Consider the following 12,032-nt stretch of genomic DNA (forward strand, 5'->3'; position numbering starts at 1 on the left):
GGAAGAGACTTGCCTGGGCCAAGAAACACGAGCAATGGACATTAGACCGGTGGAAATCTGTCCTTTGTTCTGATGAGTCCAAATTAGAGATTTTTGGTTCCAACCCCTGTGTCTTTGTGAGACACAGAGTAGGTGAATGGATGATCTCTGCTTCTGTGGTTCCCACCGTGAAGCATGGAGGAGGAGATGTGATGGTGTGGGGGGGCTTTGCTGGTGACACTGTGATTTATTTAGAATTCAAGGCTCACTTAACCAGCATGGCTACCACAGCATTCTGCAGCAATATGCCATCCCTGCTAGGTTGGGCTTAGTTTGACTATCATTTGTTTTTAACAGGACAATGACACAACACACTTCCAGGCGGTGTAAGGGCTATTTTACCAAGAAGGAGAGTGATGGAGTGCTGCATCAGATGATCCCTCCACATTTCTATGGTGGGATTCTGGCTGTGGCTAGGCTAGGTGAGACAGGCCTCATAATATTTCATTTCATATCGGGTGATTGTGGAGGCCAAATCATCCGATGCTGGAGGGAATTATTCTACATATATGCTCTCCTGGTCTATTGGTTTTCAAATAAACTTTCCTTCATTCTCTAGCAGACAGAGGCATTATCCTAGTCATATTAGCGTCCCATGCTAGTTGATGATAATCCTAGTCATATTAGCATCCCATGCTAGTTGATGATAATCCTAGTCATATTAACATCCCATGCTAGTTGATGATATTTCTGGTCATATTAGCATCTCATGCTAGTTGATGATAATCCTGGTTATATTAGCATCCCATGCTAGTTGATGATAATCCTGGTCATATTAGCATCCCATGCTAGTTGATGATAATCCTGGTCATATTAGCATCCCATGCTAGTTGATGATAATCCTAGTCATAGTAGCATCCCATGCTAGTTGATGATAATCCTAGTCATATTAGCATCCCATGCTAGTTGATGATAATCCTAGTCATATTAGCATCCTATGCTAGTTGATGATAATCCTGGTCATATTAGCATCCCTGTCTGACTCTGATTTGGATTATGACTCGTTGCCTGCCTTGACTTACCTTTTCCCTGCCCCTTGTACTAGAATAAACTATGAGACTCGTACTATCTGCCTCCTGTGTCTGCATCTGGGTCATACCTGAAACGGGATAGTACGAACTGGCCCAGCAGACTTACCTTTTTCCTGCCCCTTGTACTAGAATAAACTATGAGACTCATACTATCTGCCTCCTGTGTCTGCATCTGGGTCTAAGCCTGAGTCTTGACAGTACGAACTGGCCATGACCGACCCAGCAGATTCGGACCGGCTCCACAACACCCTCTCCTCCCAAGGAGCCACCATTGGAAGACACGAGGAGTTACTGCAAAGCCTTATGGAGGGACTTCATACCCTGGCAGCACGCCATGACCATGTATTCGATACATTGCTGGAGCAATTCCTCTGATTCCCTATTAGGCAGCAAGCCACTACAGTAAAATCCCAGAATCTCAAGATCCCCAAGACCAGTGGCACTTCTTTCCAGCCTACCCAGGTGTCCTGAGAACCTTGCTCACCACCTCCGGAGCACTACGCTGGAGATTCTGGAGCCTGCCGTGCTTTTCTCTCACAATGCTCCCTCATCTTCGAGCTGCAGCCTTCTTCGTTCCCCCTCGGACCGCTCGAAGATAGCGTACCTCATAACGCTGATGGCAACAATCCACCATAACGCTGATGAGCATAACGTTGATGTCTGGGAGCAACAATCCACCGTTTGCCTGAGTCTGGAGGAGTTTGTGACGGAGGTACGAAAAGTGTTCGATTCTCCGTTGTCCGGGAGAGGGGCTGATCCATCTACGTCAAGACTCCCGTAGTGTGGCAGACTACGCAGTGGATTTTCACACGTTGGCGGCTGAGAATGCCTGGAACCCGGAAGCCCTTTTCAACACGTTCCTTCAAGGGTTAAAGACGAGCTCGCAGCCCGGGAGCTTCCCATGGACCTCGACTCCCTCATCGCCTTGACCTTAAGGCTTGATGGGCGTCTACTGAAACGTTGGCGGGAGAGGTCTGTTCCCGGTAACACTCGCTCATCCACTGCTCCCACCTGGCCTCTGAGAAATCCCGGAAGTGCCCAACGTCCACCTTATCGAGAGAATCCGAGGTCACCCGAGTGCCCACGAGAATGACAGAGGGTGGCCGACTCGCCTCCTCCAGAGCCAAAGCTACTGTGAAGGGGTAGATTGTCTACGGATTAACGTTTACGCAGGTTGAGCACCAGGAGCTGTCTGTATTGAGGGACTATAGGATATTATATTTCCAACTGTCCATTAAAAAGACCAGGCTCACCAGTAGGTTTGAGTACTCTGGTGAACCATACGGGGATTTTCCAATCTCCGATTACTCGTACCCCTCTCCATGCCACCCTGTTGGGGTCTTCATGGCTCCAGAAGCACAATCTACTGATCGACTGGGCTACTGGTTCTATCGTGGGTTGGAGCCCGTTCTGCCATGCGCAGTGTCTCAAGTCAACACAGCCTGTCCGGGGCATCTTCTTGCAGGCTTGGGTGAAGCCTTGGATCTCTCCGCCATTCACGCCTCCAGGAGGTCTTCAACAAGGCACGCGCTACGTCTCTCCCTCCGCATCGACCCTACGATTACGCCATTGACCTTCTTCCAGGCACCCCTCCACCTCGGGGTCAGCTTTACTCCCTGTAAGGCTATGGAGGAGAACATTGAGGACTCTCTCACTGCAGGGAGTGTTCATCCACCTGCCTCTCCCGCTGGCACGGGGGTTCTTCTTTGTGGAGAAGAAGAACAAAACCCTGCGCCGTGTATCGACTGCCGGGACCTTAATGACATCACGGTTAAAAAAACATTACCCTCTACCACTCATCTCCTCGGCTTTCAAACCTCTTCAGGGAGCAACCATCTTCTCAAAGTTGGACCTTCTGAATGCCTACCATCTGGCTTGGATATGGGAAGGAAACAAGTGGAAGACAGCCTTTACCAGGGCTAGCGGAACTATGTTCCAGGCCCTGGTCTACAATGTGCTCCGGGACATGCTGAACCGGTTCGTATTTGTCTACCTCCACGACATAATTGTCTTTTCCCATTCAGGGGTCTAGCACCCTAGCCAGGGCTCTAGCACCACATCCAGGGCTCTAGCACCACAGCCAAGGCTCTAGAACCACCACCAGGGCTCTAGAACCATCATCGGGGCTCTAGAACCACAGCCATGGTTCTAGAACCATGTTCAGGGCCCTAGAACCACCAACAGGGCTCTAGAACCACAGCCAGGGCTCTAGCACCCCAGCCAGGGCTCTAGCACCCCAGCCAGGGTTCCAGCACCACATCCAGGGTTCCAGCACCACCACCAGAGCTCTAGAACCACAGCCAGGGCTCAAGAACCCCAGCCAGGGCTCTAGCACCACATCCAGGGCTCTAGCACCACATCCAGGGCTCTAGCACCACAGCCAGGGCTCTAGTTTGTGCTATCCATCCATTGTTGATATTGTCAGGAGAGATAACCTACATTTGTTGTCTCTGGTCTCCTAACATCTGATGTTTGTGAGTGCCCAGATCAACAAACATTCAAAGAGCACGTCCTCAAGCTTTGTTTAAAACAGTTGAATTCATTCCTCAAGGCTTCAAAAAGTTGTCTTAATAATTGTGTGATGTTTTTGGTCATGACCTTACACTGAGCTTATTAAATATCTTATGGAATTCAATGTACTGTATATCTAGTCTGCAAATGTAAAATATTGGATGTTCAGGTACTGAGAAGAGATGATTTCCTAACAGGAAGAAGACCACTTGACACTGGTAGCTCCCTCGGTGCTGTGTCCAGTACATGACTGGCATCACAAACAGCTGTGACAAATTAAATTGAGTCCCACAGGTATTTTAATGTTAATAGAAATATGTTCACTTATAAATTCTCTGACCAAATGTGGCTAATCCATAACCATACATCTTCTAATAGTGGGCCTATCAACAGTCTATCACCATACATCCTCTAATAGTGGACCTATCAACAGTCTATCACCATACATCCTCTAATAGTGGGCCTATCAACAGTCTATCACCATACATCCTCTAATAGTGGGCCTATCAACAGTCTATCACCATACATCCTCTAATAGTGGGCTTATCAACAGTCTATCACCATACATCCTCTAATAGTGGGCCTATCAACAGTCTATCACCATACATCCTCTAATAGTGGGCCTATCAACAGTCTATCACCATACATCCTCTAATAGTGGACCTATCAACAGTCTATCACCATACATCCTCTAATAGTGGGCCTATCAACAGTCTATCACCATACATCCTCTAATAGTGGGCCTATCAACAGTCTATCACCATACATCTTCTAATAGTGGGCCTATCAACAGTCTATCACCATACATCCTCTAATAGTGGGCCTATCAACAGTCTATCACCATACATCCTCTAATAGTGGACCTATCAACAGTCTATCACCATACATCCTCTATTAGTGGGCCTATCAACAGTCTATCACCATACATCCTCTAATAGTGGGCCTATCAACAGTCTATCACCATACATCCTCTAATAGTTGACCTATCAACAGTCTATCACCATACATCCTCTAATAGTGGGCCTATCAACAGTCTATCACCATACATCCTCTAATAGTGGGCCTATCAACAGTCTATCACCATACATCCTCTAATAGTGGGCCTATCAACAGTCTATCACCATACATCCTCTAATAGTGGGCCTAACAACAGTGATGTGCTGTATCTTGTGGGACAGTGATGTGCTGTATCTTGTGTGACAGCAAGTGCTGTATCTTGTGACAGGGTGATGTGCTGTATCTTGTGACAGGGTGATGTGTTGTAACTTGTGACAGGGTGATGTGTTTACAACATGACCTCCCGAGTTGCGCAGCGGTCTAAGACAATGCATCTCAGTGCTAGAGGCGTTACTACAGACTCTGGTTCGATTCCAGGCTGTGTCCCAACCGGCCGTGATTGGGAGTCCCATAGGATGGCGCACAATTGTCCCAGCCTTGTCGGGGTAAAAATATCTTTGTCATATTCATACACTGTGAGGTTTGAAACACCAAAATAAAAGGTTGATAATTTACCTGTCGTAAAACATTACCTCAACCCGGGGCGGATGCCACAAATCCTAGAAGCAGAAGAGCCTTCATTATGTTGTCAGTGTACACTAACTGTCTTCCCCAATCCCCATCCTTCATAATGACTAAATCAAACTTGAAATGCACTTTAAACAAAGCCAGACTAAAGTCATTGGCACAAAAAAACACATCTCCTCATTATTACTTATGTTAAATAGCAAATAGCCTAAAGTTAAGGCAAACTAATATCTACTATTAATATAACAGTGGCCGATTTATTCAACCTTAAAATGAGTAGCACATTGTTGGCAACGTTTTGAGGTTACTTCTTATGCGATCATGGAAAGTGTGCATGTTCTAGACAGCATGCAGTGGTCCCTGGTCAGTTGACATCTTCACAATTACTATAATAATCTGTGCAGAATCTCCAACAGCGTTAATCACTTGAACTAAGCATTTTTAAAATCCCACATGTTGGCCTGGATTCACAACGAGTGTAGCTTTAATTGAATATCTTACATGTGTGATTTAATGAAAGTTTGAATTTTATAGCATTTTATTTGAATCTGGCGCTCTGCATTTCCCCCTGGCAGTTGGCCAGTCGAGACGCTAGCGTCTCCCCTATCCATAATTAATCATCCGTTATATAAATACAACGTATCTGACATTGTATTCCCATTTGAACTTTGTTGTGCTTTTAAAAATGGTTGAACGTGCAGTGATAACACATTAAGGTGACGACTCAACCAAAAATCAGACATTCATAGTGATAACACATTAAGGTGACGACTCAACCAAAAATCAGACATTGGTTTTCCTTTGTTGCTGTTAGATGGTTAGAATCATAGTGATAACACGTTGTGAATTCAACATACTTCTGGCTGTCTTTTCGTCTGGGTGAATAAAGGTTGAAATCTCATTGCTCAACGTCCCAACCAAATATTACCCACATTTTGACGTTTGAAATGACGTGGTGTGCCCAGTGGGTTGGGTGGGGTTTTTGCATTAGTTCTGGTCAGATGCATTGTGGTGATACAGAACATTGCAGGTGGACCTATTTTAATGCACTTACTATAGTATTTTGAGATTGTTTATCAATGGAAAGGGGGTTATACATTAAATGTATTCTTCTTCTTCTTATTGTTAATACATACGGAGCAACAGAAACATCAGACACGACACAGGCGTTTGGAAGCGTGACTGGTTGAATAGATTACTACCCTGTGCCTCTCTTTGTCCCTATCGATGAAGAAATACCCAGCAATAACAAATCACAGGGATATGTACGTATCTCAATTTTTTTCAGATTTATTAATATATTTATGTGTATTTGTGATGAACTGTACACTTACAGAATGAAACATATCTAGGGAACAATGTGAACACGTTTCAATACCACAAAGACACCAGATCTGCCCAGACACAGAACATACACCCCAATGTGCAGAATCACCCTCATATATGTACTGAATGTATAGAATCACCTGGAGTGCTTCTGTTATACTCGATCTTCATCGTCACGTCTCCCTAGCGCTGTTTCTGGTCATTTTCCACAAATATTCCATATCCTGGTTGTAAAATTCCATGAATAAGGAGGGAATATGCAGGAAATCAAGATTCCTCCACCAGGATTTCTGGAAAACCTGGGAATTTTGGGATAGATCTCCTTAATCTCCGTAATCTCCGTAATCTCAGGTGCTATACTTCACAGTTAAAGCATAAGGTTTTGTTGGCGACACTAAATGAATTTCTCTCAGACCGATGCTACACATTAAACCACTACAGCTCCCTATGCAAAGGCATTGCTATAAGAACACAGTTCCACAACACATCACACACACAATACCAGTCACATGGTGTTGGTACCACCAAACACAGTCACATGGTGTTGGTACTACCAAACACAGTCACATGGTGTTGGTACTACCAAACACAGTCACATGGTGTTGGTACTACCAAACAGTCACATGGTGTTGGTACTACCAAACACAGTCACATGGTGTTGGTACTACCAAACACAGTCACATGGTGTTGGTACTACCAAACACAGTCACATGGTGTTGGTACCACCAAACACAGTCACATGGTGTTGGTACTACCAAACACAGTCACATGGTGTTGGTACTACCAAACACAGTCACATGGTGTTGGTACTACCAAACAGTCACATGGTGTTGGTACTACCAAACAGTCACATGGTGTTGGTACTACCAAACACAGTCACATGGTGTTGGTACTACCAAACACAGTCACATGGTGTTGGTACTACCAAACACAGTCACATGGTGTTGGTACTACCAAACAGTCACATGGTGTTGGTACTACCAAACACAGTCACATGGTGTTGGTACTACCAAACACAGTCACATGGTGTTGGTACTACCAAACACAGACACAGAAGTTACATAGATCATCAACTTTACAATTACAAGTAGAGCAGAGTTGTAGACATCTTTCAGTGTATCGTGCACTAGCTGACGGCAGGCTAGGTAAGTCATTCTATTTGGTTGAGCATGGGAGTGTACAGGCCTGTACGGTAGCTAGGCTTGTAGCTACACTTAGATGTGTAAAATAGGACAAATACAGTGAGCTCCAAAAGTACTGGGACAGTAACAAGTGAAATGGTACAATGACTACAAGGTTAAAGTGCTGACTGTTAGCTTTCATTTGAGGTTATTTTCATCCATATCGGGTGAACCGTTTCAAATTACAGCACTTCTTGTACATAGTCCCCCATTTTAGGGAACCAAAATTATTGGGACAAATTCACTTATATGTGTATTAAAGTTGTCGAAAGTTTAGTATTTGGTCCCATATTACTAGCGTGCAATGATTACATCAAGCTTGTGACTCTACAAACTTGTTGGATGCCTTTGTTGTTTGTTTGTTTTGGTTGTGTTTCAGATTATTCTGTGCCCAATAGAAATAAAGGTTAAATAATGTATTGTGTCATTTTGGAGTCACTTTTATTGTAAATAAGAATAGAATGTGTTTCTAAACACTTCTACATTAATGTGGATGCTTCCATGATTACGGATAATTCTGGATGAATCATGAATAGTGATGAGAGAGAAAGTTACAGATGCACAAATATCATACCCCCCTCCCAAAAATGCTAACCTCCCCTGTTATTGTAATAGTGAGAGGTTAGCATGTCTTGGGGGTATGATATAAAATGCTAACCTCCCCTGTTATTGTAATGGTGAGAGGTTAGCATGTCTTGGGGGTATGATATAAAATGCTAACCTCCCCTGTTATTGTAATGGTGAGAGGTTTGCATGTCTTGGGGGTATGATATAAAATGCTAACCTCCCCTGTTATTGTAATGGTGAGAGGTTAGCATGTCTTGGGGGTATGATATAAAATGCTAACCTCCCCTGTTATTGTAATGGTGAGAGGTTAGCATGTCTTGGGGGTATGATATAACATGCTAACCTCCCCTGTTATTGTAATGGTGAGAGGTATGATATTTCTGCATCAGTAACTTTCTCACTCATCACTTTAATCTCAGCTACAGTATATTCAAATTTAACATTTACTGAATGTGCAGTATAAATACTGTATGTATGCTCCTGCTTACATATCTATGTACCTGTGTGACAACAAAAAAAACACGAATACCAAAGTACAGTAATAGTATTTCACATCAGTATTTAAACAGAAATAACGCAGCTGTTTTGTTCTAAAGCTGCATTACAATGAAATCTGTTAGCTAACCATGCACATCTGCTGTATGTTGTACAAGGCAGTGAACGAATCTGTCCCATGGACTCAACTCATATGATTCAGACACAAAGGAACATTCCCTCAGTATTTAATAGTTCTACCTGTATTTCTCTACAGTTCTACGGTACAACTTCTAACCACGGTTCAGTGCTTGGTATAACAGTTGGGGATGTGTACCAAATTGCACCCTATTCCCTATATAGTGCACTACTTTTGACCAGGGCCCAAAGGGCACTATATAGGGACTAGGGGGCCATTTGGGAGGCATCCACAATGTGTATTCCTTCATACTCCTCACTTGACACAACCAGAAGAGCCAAGGAATTACACAGCTACACACTCCTTCCCTCCTCACATCAGACATTGTTCTTGTTGGTGAGGTGCAGGGCCTCAGAGGGGCGGTAGGACAGGGTGGACATCTTAGAGATGATGGAGGGATGTGTCCCAGCCAGGCCAGCGGGGGAGCAGCGGAGCAGTAGGACCAGGTTCTTCCTGAAGTTCTGTCCCACGAAGCCGTAGAGGATGGGGTTGACACAGCTGGCGATATAACATAACATCAGATAATACTTTATTATGGTCAATGCAACGTTCCTAGCCTGAAATCCAGCCATGTTTTGTGCTGTCATTCCACTCCTTGTTCTCTACGTTATATGCCAAACATGTTTAGCATGAGTGGAAAGATAGAAGGAGTGGAAAGAGAGAAAAATAGACAGGTACCAAGGGTAGATTTTCCCCAGTTAGTGTCAAAATTCGAACCAATGACCTTCCAGTTGACCTTCCAGTTGCCTGCCCCTTTCACCTCTAGGGTATCTATTGTAGATACACTTAACATCTAATTAAATTACGTGAGATTTTAGTTCTGGGTTTTCCCAGATGAACCTCTAGGCTACCTGTTGAGAAATGCGATGCAGATGGTGAAGGGCATGGCCGTGTCGATGACGTCCACCATCACACAGTTCGTTATAACCTTTAGCTGGGCCAGGAGCTCCATGAAGTGGAATACCTAAGGTGAGGAAGAGATTACATTAACTTTACAGCTCTAGAAAGACAAAAAGGACATTCCTCATCACTCCAAGAGAATATTCAGGGAGGAACCTGAAAACAACAGGATAACTGAATAATAACGCGATAATAACAGAATAACAACGAGATAATAACCGAATAATAACGAGATAATAACCGAATAACAACGAGATAATAACCGAATAACAACGAGATAATAACCGAATAAAAACAAGATAATAACGAGATAATAAAGGAATAAAAATGAGAAAATAACTGAATAATAACAGGATAATAACAGAACAACAACGAGATAATAACCGAATAATAACAAGATAATAACGAGATAATAACGGAATAAAAATTAGATAATAACTGAATAACAACGGGATAATACCTGAATAACAACGGGATAATACCTGAATAACAACGGGATAATAACTGAATAACAACGGGATAATACCTGAATAACAACGGGATAATACCTGAATAACAACGGGATAATACCTGAATAACAACGGGATAATACCTGAATAACAACGGGATAATACCTGAATAACAACGGGATAATACCTGAATAAGTGAATACCTTTAGTATAAAGTGTGTGTGGAGTGAGTCTCTTCAGAGTACAGTGTGTTAGCAGAGTCTCTTCAGAGTACAGTGTGTGTGTGTGTGTGTGTGTGTGGTTGTGTGTGGTTGTGTGTGGAGGGAGTCTCCTCCCACCTGGTGAGGCACCCAACACAGGAAGAAGGCCAGGACAGCCGCCGCCAGCATCCTCAACACCTCATCGTCTCTCGACCGGGTGGTCTTCTGGATGCTCCTCGCCCTGACCAGGGCTTGACCAATCAGGCAGTAGCATGATATGATAATGAGGAAGGGAACAAGGAACCCCAGGATGCTCTTCATCAGGCTGATGATGAGGAGGAGGTGCCTGGAGCCCTGATTGATTGATTGGTTAAATTGACTAGATTATTAAAAGCAGTAGGATGCTCCAGCTGGATGGTAGATAGCAGGTGGGAAAGACTGATACTTTAAACACTTTACACTCAATTCAGTTGAAAACAACAACAGTAAAGACAACAATTACAAATATTTACACAGAGGTGCCCGTTTAAGAGTCACATTGTGAAAGGATAGCCCTATTCATGTCAAACCTCGGGGTGCAGCACGCCACACGTGGTGATGTTGTAGTTGGTGATGTGCATCAGGTCTCTGGTCAGGGCCGTGGGGACGGACAGCAGGAGGGCGAAGAGCCAAACCAGGACGCAGGTGATACGGGCGTAGAGCACAGTACGGCGCTGCCGCGACCTCACCGGGTGGACGATGGCCAGGTAGCGGTCGATGCTGAGCGCGGTGAGGAAGAAGATGGAGCTGTAGAGGTTGAACATAACCAGGCCAGCGCTGGCCTTACACAGGAACCCACCGAAGGGCCACTGGTAGCCTGTGGCTGTAAAGGTGGCCCACATGGGCAGGGTGATCAGGAAGGTAAGGTCTGAGATGGCTAAGTTGAGGACGAACACGTTGGCCACTGTCTTCAGCTTCATGTAACGGTAGATGACCGCCACCACCATGCTGTTCCCCACCATGCCGATGACAAAGTTACAGCCGTACACTACCGGGATCAGGGTGAAGATGAAGTTGTGCCTCCCGGACATGCTGCAGTTCAGATGGATACCTTCTGTCTCTGTGGTCGATGCTCCGACAGCCGTAAAGTTCTCCATCATCAGGTTTAACAGCTCCACGGGGGGGGGGGAGGTCAAAGAGGGGATGGTTGACGGACGGACGGACGGACGGACGGGTCAGTCTGGGGGACAAATACGATATAGGGCCTCCGTCAGTCCTATGAAAGAAACACACAAAAGTTCAGGGACAGTCTAGGAGAGGAGCTTCATTATCAACAGGCCGTAAACAGTCTAGGAGACTGTCTAGGCGCACACCCTAAACCCTAAACCCTACACCTTAAACCCTACACCCTAAACCCTACACCCTAAACCCTACACAGTACACACTAAACCCTACACTCTAAACACTACACCTTAAACCCTACACCCTACACCCTAAACCCTACAGTGCCCTGTTCACCCTAAACCCTAAACCCTAACTTTACTGTGACCTGCTCACCCTAAACCCTAAACCCTAACTTTACAGCACTCACATTACACCCTAAACCCTACACCCTAAACCCTACAGGGCCCTGCTACACCATCACTGTAAAA

The 12,032-nt window shown here is 44.6% G+C and overlaps 1 protein-coding gene across 2 annotated transcripts in view; it reads right to left on the reverse strand.

The window, feature by feature from the left end:
- Positions 1-6,379: 6,379 nt before the first annotated feature.
- LOC110535159 (type-1 angiotensin II receptor) overlaps positions 6,380-12,032 on the reverse strand; it is a 50,846-nt gene continuing 45,193 nt past the window's right edge. Inside the window, exons 2-5 of one of the 2 annotated variants that reach the window (XM_036934653.2) lie at positions 10,971-11,656; positions 10,540-10,755; positions 9,704-9,816; positions 6,380-9,350 (exon numbers count right to left, since the gene is read on the reverse strand). In XM_036934653.2, the coding sequence (XP_036790548.1) occupies positions 9,170-9,350; positions 9,704-9,816; positions 10,540-10,755; positions 10,971-11,540 (1,080 nt within the window). In that variant the 5' untranslated portion in view covers positions 11,541-11,656 and the 3' untranslated portion in view covers positions 6,380-9,169. The remainder of the gene's footprint in view (positions 9,351-9,703; positions 9,817-10,539; positions 10,756-10,970; positions 11,657-12,032) is intronic. The other variant, XM_090189086.1, reaches the window with a different exon arrangement.

Source organism: Oncorhynchus mykiss, chromosome 11 (assembly GCF_057628025.1).
Source record: "Oncorhynchus mykiss isolate SJ-2025 chromosome 11, ASM5762802v1, whole genome shotgun sequence".
Taxonomy (NCBI): domain Eukaryota; kingdom Metazoa; phylum Chordata; class Actinopteri; order Salmoniformes; family Salmonidae; genus Oncorhynchus; species Oncorhynchus mykiss.